Source organism: Zosterops lateralis (assembly GCF_965231275.1).
Source record: "Zosterops lateralis genome assembly, chromosome: 11".
Lineage (NCBI taxonomy): Eukaryota > Metazoa > Chordata > Aves > Passeriformes > Zosteropidae > Zosterops > Zosterops lateralis.
The window spans coordinates 19174806-19196512 of NC_139771.1; the positions used below are offsets into that span (position 1 = coordinate 19174806).

Sequence of the window (21707 nt, forward strand, 5' to 3'; positions counted from 1 at the left end):
AACTAAAATTTGTTGAAATGTTCAAATAACCATCGAGCAAATCCTCACTTCTACCATTAAAAATCATCATTTCCTCCTCTCCCTAAGAGCAGGAATACCTCAAAAATCCAAAATCAACGTCACGTTAGGAAAACTGTACTAAACAAATATAAATCACAATATACAGAAACAGAAATAACACAACGATCACAATACAGTAGAGTAGTAACAGGAGGTAAAACCCTGCAGGAACTCAGATTTGCTTTAACTGAGGGCTTTGTCACTCGTTAGATACCAATTCTGGAACAAAATCAATAGCAGAGAAAAATCATTTTTAGATCTCCATATGTCTAGCTTTTCCCTTTCTTGGCAGAAGGGGCAGAAATTAGCATCACACAAATGTTTTTTAGCCAGCTGCACGTTAACTGCGTCCAACATTAAGTTTGGGATATTGAGATGTTTGTTGGATTGACAGCCCTTTAAAACCATTAAAGACATAACACAGGAAAAAAAAAGTCAAAATAGCTGTGAAGATTTCAGTGCAATTTAAAGGTTGCAACAACTGGAAAAGTAGCAGGAGAGGCACACAAATCCATTTTTGATGTTGAGGATGTGGGTGAGGTGATTTACTGATTTTTGGTGGCAAAAAAAAAGGGTATTTTAACAGGTTCCCTTCAATAGAATTCAAAGATCAAGAAGTATGGCCGTGAGAATGATGACAGATGAGCATCTTAATTATCCAAACATCACTGCTCAATTATGATACAGCTCAGAGTATTTAACATAAAACCAGCCTGGATCAGAAAAATATTTGGGGAGGGAAAATTTTCACACTCAAACCAGTCATTTACCAAATCTTCCCCACTCAGTAAATCCCAAACAAGACTGCTAAAAATGGGAATTTGATTTAATTTCCAGGAAGGGGAAATGTGGTAACTCTAAGGAAAGTATTGGAGCGGTTTGTGACTCGTAAATGGAGTTTCATTGTTGGTTTAGTGCTGGATGTCCACACCCCAGTGGAGCTGGAACTGCACACTCAAAAGGACAAAACCACTGCTAACTGCAGGAATAATTTCCTCCCCGCTGAAAAGGAACTTTCGTATGACTTATGTAAATATCTGTGCCTCAGATAAGCAAGGAGAAAAATATGATGAATTGTAGAAGGGAAGCAATTTTCTTTTTCCACACTACGAACTGGCATTTCTTTGGGGAGGAACGTTGGTTCCTATTGTAACTGGGATGCTGTACATGGAGGAATAATCACTATTTAATCAAGTCTCTTCTTGCAAACTCTTTACAGAGAATGCAAGAAATAAGTGCAATTAAGTTTAGCGAGCTCTCAGAAACTGCACAACACGCCAGAAAACAAAAGCAGAGTATTTTGGGGGCTACAGGGGGAGAGGAAACAAGCTGGTGGAGAAGGTTTTTAGAATTAGTGTTGTCTGGAATTATTTGATAGCTCAGCGCAATAAATACAGACTCCAAGTAAAAAATAAAAGTCAGCTCACTGATCTGGAAAGGGCTGAACATCCCTCAGGCCAGGTTAGCTGGTCCTAAACCATCCTTGCTTTTCCTAACAAACCACTTCTGCTTCCTGGCTGGATGTTTTATCCCAGACTTCCTGCCCTGCATCCCCCCCAGTCAGGGGCACTGCGTGGCTGATGTCACCTTGCTACAGCTTCATTTCAGGGAGGATTTTTTTTCCACCTTGCTCCACATCTCCTGAATACTTTAGCAGTGAATCCTCCATCTCTCAGACAGATTTAAGGGTCTGAAATAATCCTGGTAGCAGTTCTCCACCCCATTTGGTAACTCTGGGAGCGCTCAGCTCTGTTTTTTTGCACGAATACCACAATTAGTGTGGGGGTGTCAATCATCTCCCATCTGCTGACTGCAAGAGGAGTTCTCACCTCTTCCAACCCCAGTTCTCAGCACCATGAGCACGTCTGGCATCACCTCCTGTTCCACACCTCAAACTTAAACCTTGCCAGAGTCGGGCAGAGTTGTCTCAGCTTGGCCATCACCTCTGGGTGCAAACCCACACACAAGGACACAGCTGTAACAGCAGCTGGGGCAGTTCAGACTTTGGATTGCGTCTAGAAGGAAAATTTAATCATTCTAATTCTTACAGATAGCTGGGAGAATGACCCATTTTCTCAGCTGCTGAAAGACAAAGCTGTTGCAAGGCTATAAAGATGATTTAAGGGTATGTATCAGTTTAGAGGGGGAAAAAATTCTGCAAGCTCAGACAGTTGTAAAATTGCCACTTTATGGCTGTGTCTGCTTGGACTCTGCCAAATTTATGAGGCCACAACACCTATATTATTGAATATAATGTCTAGCTTCTATTACCTTGTCTTTGCAATCAAATCCAATGTTTAACATCCCAGCCCTTCAATAACGACACCCCGTATCAATTAAAAACAATAAAACCAGTTCCTCTCAGATATTACTAGAGGCTCAATAGCAATTAGTCAAAGACTGAAGGTGCAGAGTGAGGGATGAAATGCACTTTCAACTTTTGGTCCACCAAGAATCCACTTTTCTCACCCCCTCAGTGCAGCAGTGGTTTAAATTACACAGCATCATCCCTTCCCACCACAGGATGTCTTGATTGCAAAAACACAGGTGACTCTGTTTTACACTACAACAACACTGACTTCAGAAGGCTGAAAATGTCTCCTTTATTTTTGGGATGTGTCTCCCTTTTATACTATTCTACACAGACCAATTTGATTGGTGAAACAGAGACAAACCTCTTCACTCCCATTGGTCAGAGCAGAGGGACACAGAGAAGTCCCTCTTAGGAAAATGAATGAAAACCAAGTACAGTTTACAAAAACATTTCTCTTGTTTACAGAAAATTCCCTGGGAAAAGCATTTCAGAAAACCAAAACATCTCAGGCACAAACCCACGGCTACACCAGTATGGTTAATGACAACCATCTCCTCTCTGCAATTCTCTGCTCGCAGGGAAAACTGGATTCATGGAGGCTCAGCAATTGTGAAATTGGGCAGAATGCAACTCCAGAAGATACTCCATTAATTACAGGAAATCTCATAAAAATCAGACACATTAAGTGCACAGAAATTACCGGGAACCGCAAAGGCATTTCAAGATAAAAGTAAATCCTCTTAAATACCTCCCCCCCCTCCTCCCTTGTTTTTGGTTTCTCTCTCCTTGCATTTACTCCAGCAGTCCTATTTTGTTCTAATTCTGTTGTTTAGCATTCCCAGGGATGTTTCCCAGCCCTGAGGGTCCCCCCTCACCTCCAGCCCGGGGCGGGGTCCCGCAGAGCAGCACGACCCCCTGGCCCTCGCGCACCGACACCGCGCTCCTCATCTTCGTCCTGGAGCTCTCCACATCTGCCAGGGGAACAACAGAGAGCAGGACATCAGGAACACCAACAGACAGGAGAGTGACACCCTGAGATCCCGACCTCACAGCTCCTGGGCTGTGATTAATCCAGCAGACTCAGGGCAGCAGCTGAAGAAGGAAATACTCAGCACAAAGGATGATGGCAGAATTAGGGCTGAAAGGAATAATCTGCAGAGAGGTAATTGAACAGATCCTGTGGCTAATTTTGTCCCTGTGCCTGGCTTTGATAACCAAAAAGGAGCCAATGGCTTAAAAATAGGTTCTTAAGCCACTGTTTCTTTGGAAATGAAGGCAATGATGAACTCAGCATCGAGATCCTGCTAAGCTCCCGTGTCCAATGTAAAATCACACTAATAACAGCTCTTCAGAAAACAGATATGGATCCTTCCCAAGAGAAAGGGACCTCCTGGACCATATTCCTGCAGGAGAATGCCCTGGAGCATGGCTATGCCAGAGCTTTGCACCTGGCTGTGCTGACCCAGGGCTCTGCTCTGCCTGGCCTGGGCTCTCTGGGATTATTTTAAGCTGTGTAAGGACCGCAGGACACCCTGAGGTGGAAATGATCCACAAGGATTATTGAGTCCATCTCCTGGCCTTGCACAGGACACCCCAAAAATCACACACAGCGTTGCCCAGCATTTCTTGGGGTGGGGGGAAGTAAACGCTTCAGTTTCCATAAATGTAAATATTTTATCATAAATTTAGATTGGCTTTCCCTCTATCTGATAAATCAAGACCCAAGAAAGCTGGGCCTCATTATACCCTTAAACTAAGCTAAATACAACATGTAATACACACCAAAATCAAAGTCCCACACTAACAAATGCATCTCCATAAATAAACCATGTATTTTTCCATAACAGAAAAGCAGGCGATTTTAAAAAAATAATAAAAAAAATTCTGTTTATAACCTTGTATAGGATACTAAACTAACACAGTCTTTAAATAAGGCTGTCTTTACAACCAAGCATAATAGGAGCAGTGAGTTGACCAACAGTAGCTATTTCCCCAAAATACAGTGTTTTTTATTACTGCAAAGCAACAGCTGTTACAGTGAGAACACTGAATAAGAGCCATTAGAATTTCAATGCTGCCTTTAAAAAACGCTGCAGTAGGAGAGTGTTGTACAATCCTTTGTTAGTGCACGTGAAGTTCACAGGGATGTTTCTCAGAAGGGCTGTGCTCAGCTTTCCAAGTGAATCTCCACGCAGGTGTATGCTCAGAATAAACTCAGATCCTTTTGCTGGACGTGATGTGGAAGTCACACCCAACCCCAGCCAAACTGATTTCACTCAAGGATCAAACCAGCACAGCTTTAAATTATTATTTCAGGTCTTTCTTCCATAACATGATCCATTCATCAGCTGCCCCAGCACCATTCCCCAGAGCAATGGAAGGAAAAACCAGGAGCTGACAGAGAACACACACTGCTCTGTTTCAGGATGAATCACACCCAAAAAATTATCACTTTACATGTAAAATTAATTTAGACCACATTTTTCCCTCTTACATCACAACCACCACAAGTTTTAAATCTTAAATAATACAATTTCCATACCTGAAATGGGTTTTTAAGCCCTTGTGTTTGTTTATTGCAACTGCACACCTTCAGAACATTCTTTGTCTTTGTGTTGTCCAACAAATCCTATGGGCAGGGTGGGATTGGGCTGGGAGCACCTTGGGAAGGATGTTGGACATGAGGATTGGGGAGGCAAATCATCCCAGAGGTACCCAGAGGGGACCCACCAATGCTGTAAAAATTGGAATTATTCATCACTGATGGCAGGTGAAGACTGTTGTCCCAGAAAAAGAGCTTTTGGGGGAACAAGAAGCAACGCACATCCATCCAAAAATGGAGAATATGAGCTGTGCTACAATAAAAGAATCATTTCCCACAAATTAGCAGGAAGTTCCTCATCCACCTCCCAGAGCAGCTCAACCACCAGACTGCCAAAACACCATCACCCTTCATTTCCCTACAAACTCCTGTATTTCTCTTGTCTGGCACGGCTTTGAGCATCATGAAAAATCAACGTGCAAACCAGGAGCAGGATCTTTATTAGCATCCCACAGTGAAGTCCCAACCTCTGGCCTTGGAGAGCTCTGGCTGCTCCTCAACACGAGGCTGCTCTGATTTCCAGGTGTTGCTGCAGCAGATTCAGAGGACTGAAGGTCAAATCCAGGCATGTTTGGAAGTACATCAAGAGTGATTGTTTATATCCTTGAGCTTCTTTGTTAGGTTTTTGTTTGGTTTTTTTAATAAAGTCACTATTCCAAGCACAATAACACAAGGGAGCAGAGCTGTGTCTTCTAACAAAACTTATTATTACATGAACTCATTGGGAAGGGACTTAATGTCCTCAGGGTAAATAAAACGCTTTAAAAGGTGGACTAATAATGGCAAAGCTTGTTTATTTTTACAGATTGAATTGTATCCCTGAAATCTGAGGCTCTTTTCTCGCTGAAATGTCTCAATAGATAAAACGTAACTGGAAGCAAAGAGCAGAGATCAGGACAGAAGATGGTTTTGAGGAGTGCTGAGTCACAACAGGACTCACTCTTCAGCACCCATGGGACGACAATTTCCCCCTGTTCAGTGAAAGAAAAAGCCAGAAACACCTGAAGTATTTCTGCGTTTTATCTGCTGGACTAAAGGCTGGTTTATTCACCAGCAGATTTTTAAAACTCTCCCAAACTTGTCACCAAATTGAAGTGCTTTCATTATTTGTTCTTGCCTTAATCTTTTCACTTCTTCCTTGCATTTATTAGACCTCACTTCTAATCTCCTTTCATCTGAAATGCAACTATTCATGGACAAAATTAACAAGTTAATTATTCAACCCTACCAGGCAAAGGCTCTAATCCTGACACTGACAATATTTTGGGAAAAATGTTACAAAAATCCTGACGACAAGGGAAAAAGAAATCCAACGTAAAAACCAAGCTAGAACTGTAATTTGCGAATTAAATGCCTTTATTGCCTGTTTATAGTTTGCCATATAGAAGGAAATTTAAAATTAGCAACTGAGGCTTTCTGACTCCTGAAACAGCATTTTCTCCTCCTTTCCTCTGCTAATAATATACGTATTTGCCTCACTGCTTTAGCACCCAGTCCATAAAGTTGTACCAACTGAAATCCACATGCCATTGCAATAAAACGGAAGAAAAAAAATCTGCAATTCAGCTTTGTTGAGAAGTCTTTGATTCTGCCCAAAGTGAGAACAACAAAACGAGTTCCTGCCCATACAAAAGGATGTGAAAACTGCAAATTCCACTGGGTTCTCTCCCTCTGTTTGACAAGGCAAGTTTTCAGTCTCGAGCACTGAGACCCAAAGTTGCTGAGAAAGATTCCAAAATGTGGAGCGACAGTAATGTGAGCATCAAACCTGCAACAGCTGCATTTGAACACTCCTGTGATACCCAGGACAATTAAAAAATATGGATTTGTGGATTCATGGCGGGGGAAACACAACCTGGAGCATCTCTGTAAGGTCAATGAGACTGAAAACAGTGACATTTCTATAAAAGAAAAAATCAGAACTCATCTGCAGAGCTGGCTGACCACACTCCGAGATGTTCCTGGTACCTGTAACCAGGAAGGGAAGCAGAGGAATGGGGCAAGGTCACATCAAACACCACAGCCACGCTTTGAAAAGACACAGAGCAATCCTGCCATGAAAAATTCAGAGCGTTTCTGATGACAAAGCTGCTCCACACACACAACTGCTGGCGTGTGCCAGGGCTGAGTTATGCCGTATTTTGTCAAGAAACCTGTGTGATATTTCACCCCCAGACACCAATTCTGTACACAGGAACTCTGTAAGATTTGCAGGCACTGCTAGAACTTACACCAAATCCTATTTATTATTATTTTTTTTTTAAGTCATACACAGAACACATTCACTGTGAGAGGAGCAGGATTCAGCTTTCCAATTTTTTTTTTCTTTTTTTTTTTTTTTTTAATTCAGGTTTCCAGCTCCAAGTCCAGCATCACCCAAGCATCTCACCACACTCGTATCAATTGCTCTTTATTGTCAACACTTGTTTATCAGCAATTCCACCCCGTTTTGAAAACTGCAGAACAAGGATTTGAACTCTACAAACATAATTGTCCCTTAATAGCCATGAAAGTATTTATTGTATTGCTGCATCAGACTCACTGTTTTCCAAAGGAGCAGAACTTGTTCAATGTACTTTAGGTATAATTCTGCATTGGTAGGATGTTCAAGTGCCTAAATGAGTCAGACAACCAAACCTAAGCTGTTTTCTTGAGTGGGTAATTCTGAAGTGAGGACTCTGTTTGATGTCAGCCCATAATGAAGCACTAATTCACAGCCCACTCGCCCTGCTAAAAAAGTCACATTATTAAGAAGATCGGAAATTCCACTCTCTCAGCTCTCGAGGGCAAATAACAGTCTCAGCACGTTGTAATAGCTGTGTTGGTAATGAGAACTGCCGGAGAAAACACACTAACGCCAATTTGTGTATTTAAAAAGAAAAAAACAAAAAACAAACAACAACAAAAGCAAACAAACTTCACCACCAGGCCCTGACTTACCTGTGTGCATGGACAAACCCTCTTCTCCAACACTCTATAACCCCAAATTTGCTATACCAGGGCAATTCTGTGGTCATGAACCTCCTATTTCTTTAGACAGGCACCCAAAACTGAAAGTGCATTTTGCATAATTAATTTCCACCAGGATATTTGGTGCATGAACGAACCCTCTTCCCCACTACCCTATACCCCAAAATTTGTTATACTCGGGCATTTCTGTGGTCATCAATTTTGTATTTCTTTACACGGGCACCCAAACCTGAAAGTACATTTTACATAATTAATTTCTACCAGGATATTTGGTGCATGAATAAACCCTCTTCCCCACCCTATACGTACCACCCTATACCCCAAAATTTGCTCTACCAGGACATTTCTGTGGTCATCAATTTTGTATTTCTTTACACAGGCACCCAAAACTGAAGGAACACACAATGAATGAGGCAGGTGCTAGAAAGCTAAGTAGGAAAGTTTTATTTTTATTTTTTGACTTCCTTTTATATATACTTTGGTCAGAGGGTAAAGGATTGGCTACCACAGGTTGCCACTTCTTTGACCTTGTTGGTGAACGTTACCAGCAATCACATTTCTTCTCTCAGAGAAGAAATATGCAAACAAACAGATAAGTTCTAAAAATACACATACTTTACATTAAGTTGCATGAGAATTTTCACTGCAGGGATTCAAAGACTCAAAACCAAGAAAATTTAGGGCGACACCCTGAAAACTGCACTGCAGGGCAAGCAAAAAACAACTTCCCAACAGCAAAAAAAAAAAAAAAAACCCAAAAAACAACCTTACAAATCTTAGAAACTCTTCCCCTTCCCTTGAATCAACTCAAGGTGCCAAGAAAATACAAAACAAGAGAAAAATTAAATGCTCTTACACCAATTAAAGGAGAATAATCCAAAAGTCCGTGTGATAGAAACCCAAAAAAAGCTAAAAAAAATAAATTGGCACAGATGTATCAGAGTGTAGTGAACAGGAGATGCCACCATGGGAAGAGATGGAAGAATTTGCAATAATGAGGGGAAAAATGGACAGAGAGAGGGATGAGGTGATTTATGGGCTCTGTGGAACTGCAGGAAGGGACCAGAGACTGCAGAGATTAAAAAAAAAAAAATGCAGTAAAAGAATATTAATAGCATAAAAGTTGAGTCAACATCCGATAAGCAGGGAGTATTTTTTTTAAAAACATGCTTTGCACTGGCAAAAAAAAAAAAAAATAAGAAAGAACTGCAAGAACTGGAAAAAAACCCAAAGCAAACCCTCACAGCGTTACTAGGGAAATGCATGTTTTGAAAGAAAAAATGTTCTCCAATAGGTATTTCCAAAAATATGCCTTTCATAAATTCCTATTATCTGGGAATTACCACTCAACTCCAGGCAAACACGGCACTGAACAAAGCAATTCAGGCAATTTGAGGAATATCTCAGGAGGCAAGGATGTTTGCTCAAGGAAATTATCCTACAGTCGACTTCTCAGAAGCAACACAGATTTTATTTTTTTTTCCCCTCAAACACTTTCCCAAAACAAGCCCTAAGAAGATCCTGACACCCTACTAAGCACCAGCCCTGGTAAGCACAAAGCAGGTTTAGTGCTGAAGAACACCAGGCTATTCACATTTTAATAGTTAAACAGATGGTTAAAGCCCTGCCAGATCGAGCTCTAATTATCTGAAGGTTTGTTTATTTATTAAATATGCAGCAGTGCTCCCAAAAAAGCCTTTCCTCAATAAATAAACCAATGAAAACCATCCTACCACAGCTCAGTTTTAAAGCACAGGGAACATGCTGATGACAGTGGGATTTTATTTATTTTTTTTTTCCTGCCATTGACTTCAGTCCTTTATGTTTGCAGAGATGTCACCTTTCCATAAATGGACAGATTCTGTCCCAAGTATTATCAAATATTTCATCACCAGAAAGGATTCCTGGGATCTGGGTAAGCAGGATCTGTCATTTCCTGTGGAGCACCAGAAATAGATCCCAGCTTTGATGGGGCCACCTGGGCCAGGGCAGATGTGACAGTGACAAAAGACAGATGGAGAAGTGTCCTGCCCATAGATGTCTCACCCCAGCTGCTTTCCACACCTCCAAACCACCAACCTGGGAGTCAGCAGAAAAACCCAACATTCACAGGTGTGTTCTCATCCAAACGTGTGGCCTTACCTGGGATGAGCAAAATAATATGAGATATTTTGTTTTAAAACAAATCATCTCCCCATCCATCGGCCACAACAGTGAAATAATGTGCCAACAGTAAGAGATCCAACCTTAACCCATTATTTACCCTGCCAGAATCACCTGGGCCATTTTCTGTTCCAAAATCAGCTGGGTTTTATTTCCAGTCCCAGCTGCTGTTCAGTATTTTCAACTGGACATGTTAAACACTAATAGACTTTTATATTTTTTATATTTATTTTAATAATTCTCCTGTTTAGTTGTTCTCAACTTCAGGTATGTTATGCCTCAACTCTTTAATGAAAGAAATACAAGGGAACCTGGAGAAGGTTCTCTTCTCTCTTCTCTTCTCTTCTCTTCTCTTCTCTTCTCTTCTCTTCTCTTCTCTTCTCTTCTCTTCTCTTCCCTTCCCTCATAACGGAATTCAATAACCCACTTGAGCCAAGCTGTAGAGAGGATAGGCTGGCAAGGATAGTTTCACACTGTAACAAAAATAATATTTGCAGAGGAATTTAGGAGAAATTACAACTTTTAATTCTGTTCCTGAAGATGAAGAAGAGGCAGCAATAAAACTAAGACATTTTCAGAGCACATTTGCCTGGCTCATGCAGAGGGAGAACAGTTATTTCACTGTATTAACCATTCACATCACCATTTGAAGGAAGAGGTGGGCGAATTTCCACGTTTGACAAACGCAGCACCTCAGAGTCAGTATCCTGAATGCAGCACTTGGCAGTGACATTAATTGTTCCTGTGAAGTTCAAACCCTCCATTTCTGAATCAGGGATATGATGTGCTGCTCTTCCCTGAGCTCCACTCCGAGCCCTGCAGGATTCTCAGTGAGCACCAAGGTGTCACCACAGCACAAAACAGGTTTCTGCGAAATTGCTGCAAACATTCCTGACTATAAATCTTGCTGGGATTAGACTACATTAACAGGCTCAGAAGGACAGCAGAGATAAGAAAAATGATCTATTTCTATCCCAGCACCTTACAGCAACACTGGAGTTGTACCTTAATGGATGTTCAGGAGCACATCAAAGCAAACCAGAAGAGATTTTGTTCACTTCCTTCGCAGCAGCAAAAAGTGGCTAAAGCTGAAGGTCTGGAGTGATTTCCTCACAGACTTCAGGGAATGCAGGGAAAGGCATTTCTTACCCTGATGTCATTTGCAGCTGACAAGCAAACAGGTATTTTCTGTGGCAGATAAGGCAGAAAAATGGAAAGAAACCCCGTGTTACTGTGATGTGGACAGCAGAGAGGTTCAAAACAATAATAATTTGCCTGATTCATGCAAAAATGCAAAAATGAAAATTAGAACTTTATCTCTAGGAGACAGACCATGGAAGAGTCCATGAGGCAGAATCATTTCTTCAGTGCTGAAGGTGAAAGTCAAATGGTGAAGATTCCCAGTGAAGTCACATCTCCAACCTGTGCACAAGCACGAGCTGCTAATTAATTATTTAATGAAAAGCAGAAAACCACTGCATAACCTAATTCAGTCCTGTGCAAACCCATTGCTCTCTAGTCCCTAATAAAATTAAAAGAAAACACTGAGGCTGCAAACTCAATTATTTGGAGGCAAAAAATCCCAGAATTAAGGTTGGCCAAGACCACAAATATTGGCAGAGGAACAAACCAAAAGCCCCATAAGTGTGATTTCACTGATGCTCACACCAGAGCCTCCTGCTATTCAAGCAGCCACTTTTCTGTCTTACCTGCAAACCTCTTCAGTGCTGCTGAGTGTGTTTAATTAGTTTTCAAGAGCCTGAGTGCTCAGTGGAAGGTGTGAAGTTGTTGAGCTGCAGCAGGCACTGAGCTCTGGCTGGGTACCAGCTCTGTGCTCCTGGTGGGATGTTTGGGGACACCAGAGGAGCAGTGACCACCTGTGGCTGCTCCAAAACACAGAGCTGGGCCTGTGGCTGCTGTTCTACTGAGCTGGAGCTGTGTAAGCAACTTTGTCAGGCTTGTAACTTCCCATCAGCAGCTCCCAGCAGGCAGCAAAGGCTCCTTGGTGTGGGGTGAGAACTCCAGGAGACGCCCAGAGCGGCTCTTTGCAGGATGTTCCTGCTCCCCTGCCCATCACAAGGTCAAAGCACTTGATCCTGGTGGCATTTCTGAGGCAGGACAGAGCCCAAGGCTGCAGCCAGACAAATTGAAGTCAGAATGCCAGCCCCAGGTCAGTGGCTGCAGAGCAGGGAAGGGCTAACACAGGGGTCACACAGTAAAATAGTGATGTGCTGTGATGGCTGTGAGAGCAGCACAGACACACCACAGCTCTGATCTCTCAGCAGAGAGAGACAGGAATAACCCCTGGCACAGCTTTTCTCCACTCTAAGTGCTGCAAGCACTCCCTGCCATCCCAGCAGAGCTCTGCTCCTCCTGCCAGGGACAAGCCCAGGCTGAGCAGCCCAAGGAGGGTGACAAATTCCACCTGCCTGGAATTAAAGCCCAAACTCCACTTGCTCTGCCACACATCCACCTCTCTCAAAATCACAGCAGCCTTTTCAGCCTGGTTACAAAACCTCCCTTTCAATATTAATCATTGCTCTGACCCAGATGTAACAGAGACACGTTGAAAACCCAATCAGAGTAATCCCCACGCAGATAACAAATCCCATGTTCTGCTTTATGGAGGCAGCAACGATAATCGTTACACAATTAAACAAAGGGGCAAACAGATGACAAAACTGCACTTGGCCTGGCTCAGACTGAACTGGGACCTGCAGTGTCTGCAGGAAGAGCAGGAGACCCTTGCAAGCGTGGCTTGGAATAAATTAAGTTCATCACACAAAGGTTTTGTGGTGAGGACTCAGAGCCTTGACCTACTCAGTCACCTTCTACAGTGACAGATCAATGTGTGGCACCCCAGGACCTCGCTGTGCCCACATGTCTGCCTTCAGCTGGGACCACAGTGATGCCTTAAAGCTTGAGCTTTCATATTTGCAGGTTCTGTGCTACATAAGGATGTAGTTCTGAGCCTCATATTAAGTGCTAGTAAGCTCCTTTCACAAAACAAATCCTTTTCCTGCTGCACACCAAGGACAACTCTCAGCCCCAAAAGCACAAACAAGGCTGGGCTGGAGGGAGGAACAAGAAGGATGGGACCTCCCAGCCTGGAGCTGGGATTGGACAATTCAACCCCAAGGTGCAAATGGACCAAAACTTATCAAAGTGTGAGACCTGGTGACTGTTTGTCCATTTTGTGCCCATTTTGGGTCCACCTTGGGTGTAGCCCTGGCCAGGCTCTTGTCCTGCCCAAGGTGGAGCCTGGATTTATTTGAATAAATCTCTACTTTATTCTCCTGCTCTGTCCAGTCTCTGTTCCAGCTCAGCCTTCCCAAGGCACCAAGAGCAGCCCTTTCCCAGCCTCCAGGATGTGAGAAACCAATTCTACCCTTGCCATGGAGTCAGTAAACACCAGGACCTGGAAGGATGTTAAGGTCCCACAAGTTTAGATGCAAAGCTCAAACCTGCCATCACAAGACAAGTTGATTTTATTTTTTTTTTCCTTCACTAAAGAAGGATTTATTATGAGGCAATAAGGTTTCTTGAAGAAATAAGACAGTAATTCCACTGAATCCCCATCAGGAAAGACAGGAGAAAAATAAGGGATGGATAAGATGCAGTTGGCTTAAAAGAGATGCTAAAGTGACTTTTAAATGGAAGCAAAAAAAGATACACAAAAAAATGAAAGACTAAGTAAGACATGTGTTATTAAGAGCTGAAGTTACAAAACATCAAGGAGAAAAATGGTACATTTTGCTAACCAAAGCAGCATAAAAACTCTTCTGAAAAGAATCTGAAATAAAATCAGGAAGAGAGATGCAGTAAGAAATCAGAGGCTCCAAAGCAGCTGAATGCAAAGGAATATTAACAACAGATAAGGAAACACAAAATACCACTATTAATATCAGATTATTAAAAACCAAAAGCATCATATCACACGCCCAGGGAAACCTCTGGCAAATCACACTCGAGTTCAGCCAGCAGAGGAGAAGCTGTGGCAGAGCAGAACCAGCCCCTACACTCAACAACTCACTGCCTCATTTGATTTTTTAACTTAATTAGTGGGTAAAACAGCAGCGTGTACAGTAGGGGCAATCAATGCAATCCCAAGTCATTAGATGTGACAATGACAGTAAGTTCATCCAGGGATCCTGCACTCAGGGACAGGATTCCTGCTGGGGCTGGAATTGATGTCCCCAAGCTCATTGCTGACCATCCTCTCCCAGCTGGAATTCCCAAAATCAGGAATCACTGTGGCCACGACACTGCAGACATCCCCTGCAGGCTGAGGGTTTTCTGGGATGCTTTTCTGGAATTCACCACTTGTAAGTGACAAATGGCTGTGGACAAAACACGGCTTTCAACTTCAGACTGAAGCGATTCCCAGCATCATTAATATTTAAACCTGGCTTAGCTTGTTTGGGGTAAAGAGGTTTTGACTCAGTTACTTCCCTTTCAGGAAAACATCTGTGTTAACATTTCTGTAAAAAGCTGTAGAAATATAAAGTGCTAAGGGAACAAATGAAGGCATTTGAAGCACAAGTGGTGAAGAGAGGCTTCTACCCAGCTGGTGAGTTCATCTTCCCAGTCTCTCCATCCCCCAAAAGCCAGTCCAAACAGATTATCCAGGAACACTCTATTTTTTTTTTTTTTTTTTGCTCTTCTTGCAGCAAGAGAGCAAGAAGAAAATGCAGGAATCATCTGAGCACATTAACCTCCCTGGAAGAGAAGGGAATGAGACAAGATCTTTAGAGAATTGCATTCTGTCTGCCTCCACAGTAATGGCATTACACTTGAATGAAAGCAAAATTATGTGGAAGACTGTTAGTTTACTGAGGGGTCAAAGAGATGACAGCTGTGGCAGGAGGAGGCAAACCTTTAATATGCCATGATGGACCAATGTGCACATCCTTCAGTGGATGAATAAATGTGGCTGAACAAGGGATTACACCTGAGCAAGCAACGGCATAGATTAATAAATTCAACAACAGAGGCTGCAGGCGTGGGAAAAAAAACCCCAAACAACTCCTGAGAAATAGCTGAGTTCTGCTACTCTGATTATAGAAACAAATACAATTCCAGTGTTGCTGAGGAGAGTTGAATAGATTGAGACATGCACATAAGGAGAAAACCCCCCAAAACACAGGGGGACCTCAAATGTTTTTTTGCTGGGATCCGAGCAGAATGGTTCTATAACAGATGTTCCGTGTGCAGGCTGATCCCCCAGCCTCAGCCAAATTGCTCCTTGCAGGGTGATGTAATCCTCACAAATATATCATTAACTGCAATTTAATAAAAAGTCATGGGCTGAAAAAACACAGTTTCATAAAAAAAAAAAAAAAAAAAAGAAAAAAAAAGAAAAAAAAAAGAAAAAAGAGAGAAGACGTCTCGCTGCACAGGGCTGAGAGAGGCAATAACAGGAAAATAAAATCAGGTACTGCATCTCTTCTCATAAAGCACAGAGAATTTCCTTGGTTATTAAATGAGACTCCCCACAAGCCCCAGCCTGTGCTCTCTGTAACTACTCAGTGCCACACTGGATGAGGAACAAGACATAAATACATAATCAATACAAGAATAAAGACACAAGCAATGCAGTGAAATAGGAGCAGCTCTCTAACTTCCATTGCCTCAGTTTTGAGACGCCTGCTTTACTTTGCAATGAACATCAGAAAGGAAAATACACAGGTTGGCAGCAAACTGGAGCTCTGAGAAAGTATATTTGAAGTAAAGTGATACCCAGTGAAGGCTCTGAATTTGATTTTTGCAACCTGTCCACATTTATTGGGCTGCAGCCAGGGGTTAATTCAGTCCAACTTTACTGTGAATGTCTTATAAATTCACTGGATGTCAGAGTGATCCTGTACACCACAAAACACAAGATGTTACAGGATGACAGCATCATTTGGGGTGGGAAAGACCTCCAAGATCCTCTCGGTCCAACCATCCCCCAGCACTGCCGAGTCCCACTAAACCACATCCCTAAATCCCCCTCTACACCTCTTCAGGTGACCTGAAGAAAAGGACATCTGCTCTATTTGAAGAACACCTTCAATAAGATAATGTTGTCTAAAACCAAGCCAGGACACTCTACATCTCAAACCCCCCCCCCCAAAAAAAAACTCCACAAAACCACCAAAAAAACCCCAATAATAATTTGCCCAATTCACATAAAAAATGCAAAAATGAAAATTAGAACTTTATCTCTAGGAGACAGACCATGGAAAAGTCCCCTAAAAAAAACCTCCCAAAAACCCCAAACAAACAAACCCCCCCCCAAAATCACAAAAAACCCAAAACCCAAACAAAAAGACCCACAACAAAACAAAAAAATAAACAAACCAATCCCTCCATCTACTAAATGATGAAGTCAAACCCTCTGAACCACCCAAGCCAAGCTTCCCCTTATTTCAAATCCTCATCAAAAGCCTTTTAGCAACACCCTTTTTTTCCTACATCACAGCTCAGTGCTGTAAAAAACCCATTCCAAATGGACATTCTAAATCTTTATTTCAGTTTGTCCAACAGCTTTATGAGCCATGAAGGGTGGGGTAGGTCACAGCGCAGTCGTGTTTCTGTTGACTGGAACAATTTTCATGTTTGATTTTTTTTAATTTTTTTCTTTAAACTTGCAAAAAACTACAGTTGAAAGATCAAAGCTTTCAATTCCTACTGAACGTTCCTATTAACTTCAATGGGCTTTAGATCAGGGCCTTAATGGGGTATTAATGTAATGTAAACATTTTTAAGCATTATCTTAATATTATCAGTAACATGTTAAATGGGCTAACAAGACCCCATTAAGGTAATTCTGACAAACAAATCAAGAGCTGAAATACTTTCCTTAGCAAGGAGTTGCTTTGATTTTTTTCAGTGAATATAAGCTCTGTTTTCCCAAAATAATCCACGTTTCAGAATTTTTAAGAACAGTCCTGCAATGCAAAAATCCTGAGGAATGTCACTGGTTTTCTTAAGCAAAGAAACCAAGCACACACACAGAAAAGAATTAAAGTATTGCTGTTGTAGAGCTTTACCAGGTGAGGGGAGCTGTGCAGGAAATGCTGAAATTTTTAGTTATTTAGAGATATTTTTTACAGAAATGAAGACAACATTTCAAAAGGCTCCTGTTGAAAAAAATAAAATCAGATTTTAGGCATAAAATCTAAAAACCTAAAATCATATTGGTGTCCATTGTCTCCCTTGCACTTCAGACACACATTAAGCCAGTCCAACAAGGGAAGTATTTAATATGGGAAAAAGATGCAGGGAGACAAAGCAACAGCTGCATTTTCCAACTTCATTTAATGCCTGAGACCAACCAGCAGCTGCCCCTCACTGAGGATGTGCAGCCTTTTGCCTGAACAGGTTTTATTTATGATTTGGAGCCTCATCCCAGGGATTCTAAACATTCAAGCACCAGGATTCTCTCAGTATGGACCAACAGGGAGAAGGGCTGGACACAAAACTGGGGCTCCAAAACTCAACCTTCTCCTGAGAAATTCCAAGTTCCATCAGCAGCAAAATCATGGCAAGGCAAGATTATCTTTGCTCAGAGTGGTGGCATTTTTCCCAAGTTATAGAAACCATAACACTACACATCATTAAATCTGTATTTTTGGCTGGTCTAAACTTTTTGGAGGAGTTAAGCTCATGCAACATCCTAAAACAGCACTAAAGCTTCAGCCTTGGTGAAAAAAACAACACGGGGAAAATGATGGAATAAATAGCTTTGGGAGGAAAGAAAAACATCTTTTAGCTCTCTGTTTCTTGCTGCAAAATATTCTTTCCCTTATTTTTCTATGCCAGAAAGTCTCTGCTTTCTCCTTGCCACACTCCTCTCCTTCACAAGCTATTCATGCACAAGCTTTGAAAGATAGTAAGAGACAAGCAGATTTACATCAAAAAAAATAAAGAGAGATAAGGTTGCTATGGGAATAAGAAGACAAAAACTGTTACTTAATCCAACATAAAAAGGATGAGAACTGGAGAGAACTCAGATGGAATTGAAACTGTCACCTCAACCAATGAGGTTATGATCTGAAACAACTGCCTTTTCTCCCTCATTTCCTCTATGCTTTCATGTAATTTCATTTTCTCGTCAGAATCTCTTTGCAGAATACAGTATTTCATGTTCAGATTCTAAAAAACTTTAAAAAATGAATTAGAAGTAATATTTTCCAATGTGTTGCTCACTGCTGTCACTCACCAGGCAAACTCTGGCAAGACCTGAAATATGTCCCCTCTGCAGCAATGCTACGGACGGAGATGGGAAATTGGAGATGAATCTTCAGATTTTATATATAAATTATGTATAAAACACAGATCCAGCCATGCAATTGTCTTACTTTTAACTACAGTCTGTGGCCTACAATAAAGTTTTACACAGGCTAGCGAGTAGATTCAGATTTAGGGTTTTTCTACAGCTGCAATCAAAGGCAATTCTTACAAACTCTGAAGGCAGAAAGAACTGTCACACACACCCCCCTCTCCCCAAAAAGTCAAGGCACCATTACTGCCAGCAGCTTATCTCAGCAAACACTATCTCTTATCAGTGCTGGCTGGAATCGCTGCCCAGCCAGCACAAAACATCCTGGCAAGGAATGAATCTGTCCTATTTTCAAGTTGTTGATACAGGACAAATGTTTCTTCTCCTTTTGAGAAGCGCAGGGAAAATGTGTTTTTTCCTTCCATCCCATACCCCCAGAGCTGCCCTGGCTCAATAAATCCAGGGCCATATGAGCTCCCCACACAGCAGACCTTAAAAATGAGAAACGGGATGAAACCTTAAAACACCCAATTCATAAAGTCTCTTCCAGTGAGTAGATGATCTCTGGCAACATAAAGACTGGGAATAATCTGGAATAATCAAGCTAAAAACTTTTCCTGGACATGTAGCACAGCTTTGGAAGGGGAATTCTTATTCACACTTTATCTCTCCCCAAGTTATACCTGTTATCTCCAATATGAAAATTTGCCATTCAGCTGTTTACCAACAGTGAGATCTTCATGTGCCACCTCTGAGCTACAGGAGAATCCTCCACTGAATCAAACATCAAACTTACCTGAGGATTCTCTTTATTGCTTTCAGAGTTATAAATAGCCAGACAAGGAATCAGGATAAAAAAAAAAATACACGAATTACCCTTGACTATGCAAATGGAGCTATTTTTAATTCAGGTTTAAACCATTTCCATTGCACAACAACAGCCAAAGGCAAGGGGATGCTGCACTTCCCTTTGCAGCCCTCTGCCTCTTGCTGCCTGCAGAGCACCTCGAGTTGCACCAGATTATTTTGCAAAGCAGGTGCAATGCAGGGTGTGACTCTGCAGCTCACTGGGGCACAGCCTGTGAGGGTGCAGTGGCAGCACTAGAGATGCAAAATTTCCTGATTGTTTCAGACAGGATCCTGACACACTCTGCTGTCTCTGCTGGATAAAAGTGATGCTCACTCCTCTCATGGTACTTTTAACAAAATGATACTGCAGAGACAAGAACAAACCCTGATGTGTGTTTAGGATAAATGTGGCAAGTCTCAGCTTTGGGACTCTTTTCACCAAGACCTTTGAGACCACACAAAAACTTCCAGAGTGTCATTAAAGCTTTTCCCTGGCAATTTGAATGGAGACTTGGGTGACCTGCACAAGCTCACAGCCATCACACTCAAACCCAGGTCTCCTCAAAACTCTTTACATTGCGCTGTTATTCCATATCCCTGTGACAGGAGGTGCAACTAAATAATCTTTTAGGTCTCTTCCACCCCAAACCATCCTGTCACTCTCATTTAACACCACAGGGAAACACCCAGTATGGAATTCCTTCATTTATATCACTGCATAAACTCTGTACCTCCTCTTCTTCACTAAGGTTTTCTGGTCCCATCTACTGAGTGAATATACAAATATTTGTAGTGGCTGCTTCAAATAAAGTAGTTTCTACAAATATTCCTGACCCCTAAATGCAGAAATAAAGAACAGCCAAGCACAAACACATTTACCTACATGTCAACTTCTGCTTTCTATTCCAAGACAGAAAACACTTGCCTACAAAAATTTCTGCTCCCCTGCCCCAAAGGCCTGGCTTTGAAATGTCTTTGATTTCCTTGAAAGATCCCTAAAAAAAGTCACCAAGAAAGTCGTAACTCTGTGTTCCATCCAAGGAGGGGAAAAACAGCCTGCTCTGCCAGACAACTGTATTTTAATATTCTGTTTATAGTTATGGAAATTTGGCTGGTTTTAGCATCAATAAGTTCTGATTGTGCTAATCAGACAGGAATATAAATGAGCTTTTATTCGCTTAGGTTTTCACACACGTTTGGTAAATATGGCTGAGGTTAAGCTTTATAACTTTGCAATGTTGTGTTGTTTTGTCACTGAAAAAAAACAGTGTGTAAATTGTGTTCTAATCCCTGACAAACACTGAGCCCTGAAATCCCACTGCTGATATGTACATCCTGTATTGAGGGAGCTAAAGGCTACTATTAACACATTTGTTATTACACAAAAAACTGAGAGGTTAATTATGGCACAAATACAGCTTTTGTCCAAGGCACCAACAGCCCCATATTTCAAATCACCAAAAAAATTAAAAACCTAAAGCATTCATTTTGAACATCATCATTAAGAACAACAAGAAAAATCAGAACAGTTTCTGCTGAAGTGCTTTTTTTTCCAAATCCAAACTGCATTTTTTTTTCTCAGTTCTGCTGTTTTGCTGAACATCTGCCAAATTATTCAGCTTTAGATTTCAACCCAGTGTACCTTCCCTGTTTTTCAACTGTCAGGCACAGCCTCTTTAATCTGATTTTTTTAACTCCAATGTGTCCTGAGCTTCTCAAGTGAGAGGGTGGAAGGATTGGAAGCCAAGGGTCTTGCAACAACTTCTAGGGCTTCACTTCTTATGAAACTTTGACAGTGTTGGGCCACACTAAAACCCAAAAACAGCCGAGGAGCAGGCTGGCTTCACACTAAGGGAAATCAGAGAAATCAGGGAATTTTCAGAAGTCATTTCTTCCAAGGGGTCTGGGAAAAAAAGGCTGAAGTCACACAGCAAATAAGTAGCCATAAACAAAATACCAGGCAGTGATCTATCTACAAAAAAAAAAAAAAAAAAAAAAAAAAAAAAAAAAAAAGTATCAACATATAGAAGTCCTAAGGCACTGGGATTTACCACAATTCCTATTAAATCAATATTTAGCTGGGTGGATTGGAGTAAGTAATTCCAGTAGGGATTGCTATTCAAAGTGCCCATAACATTTTACAAGAAATATATTGGAATTACTTGCTCTATTGTACTGCACTTCAAACTGCAGCAGGCAGAAGAAACTGCAGAAGTACAAATGTACAGCCTTCACTTCATGCTCAGTAACGTTTGCAGTAACAAAATTTTATTGCGGGATAAACCGCTCCGAAATTCCTTCTCGGTAATTTATGTGAAAATCAGAATTGCCACGAGCCAAAATTTCTCCATTCAAATGCCATCAAACCTGCAGTCAGCTTAATTAATGAAGATAAAGGCAGCATTTGTCTTGCTGGAATGAAGCATTAATTGTCTGAAGGTGAGGATTCAGCTGTAAGGTTAGACAGTATCTGCAGCACCAGG

At 41.5% G+C, this 21707-nt stretch overlaps 1 protein-coding gene across 1 annotated transcript in view; it reads right to left on the reverse strand.

Moving 5' to 3' along the window:
• Positions 1–21707, reverse strand: part of LOC310913676 (contactin-3-like) — a gene marked incomplete at its 5' end in the record, with an annotated part of 76117 nt that overhangs the window by 49112 nt on the left and 5298 nt on the right. Inside the window, one exon of the mRNA XM_083869291.1 lies at positions 3250–3345. Within this exon, the coding sequence (XP_083725417.1) occupies positions 3250–3345 (96 nt within the window). The remainder of the gene's footprint in view (positions 1–3249; positions 3346–21707) is intronic.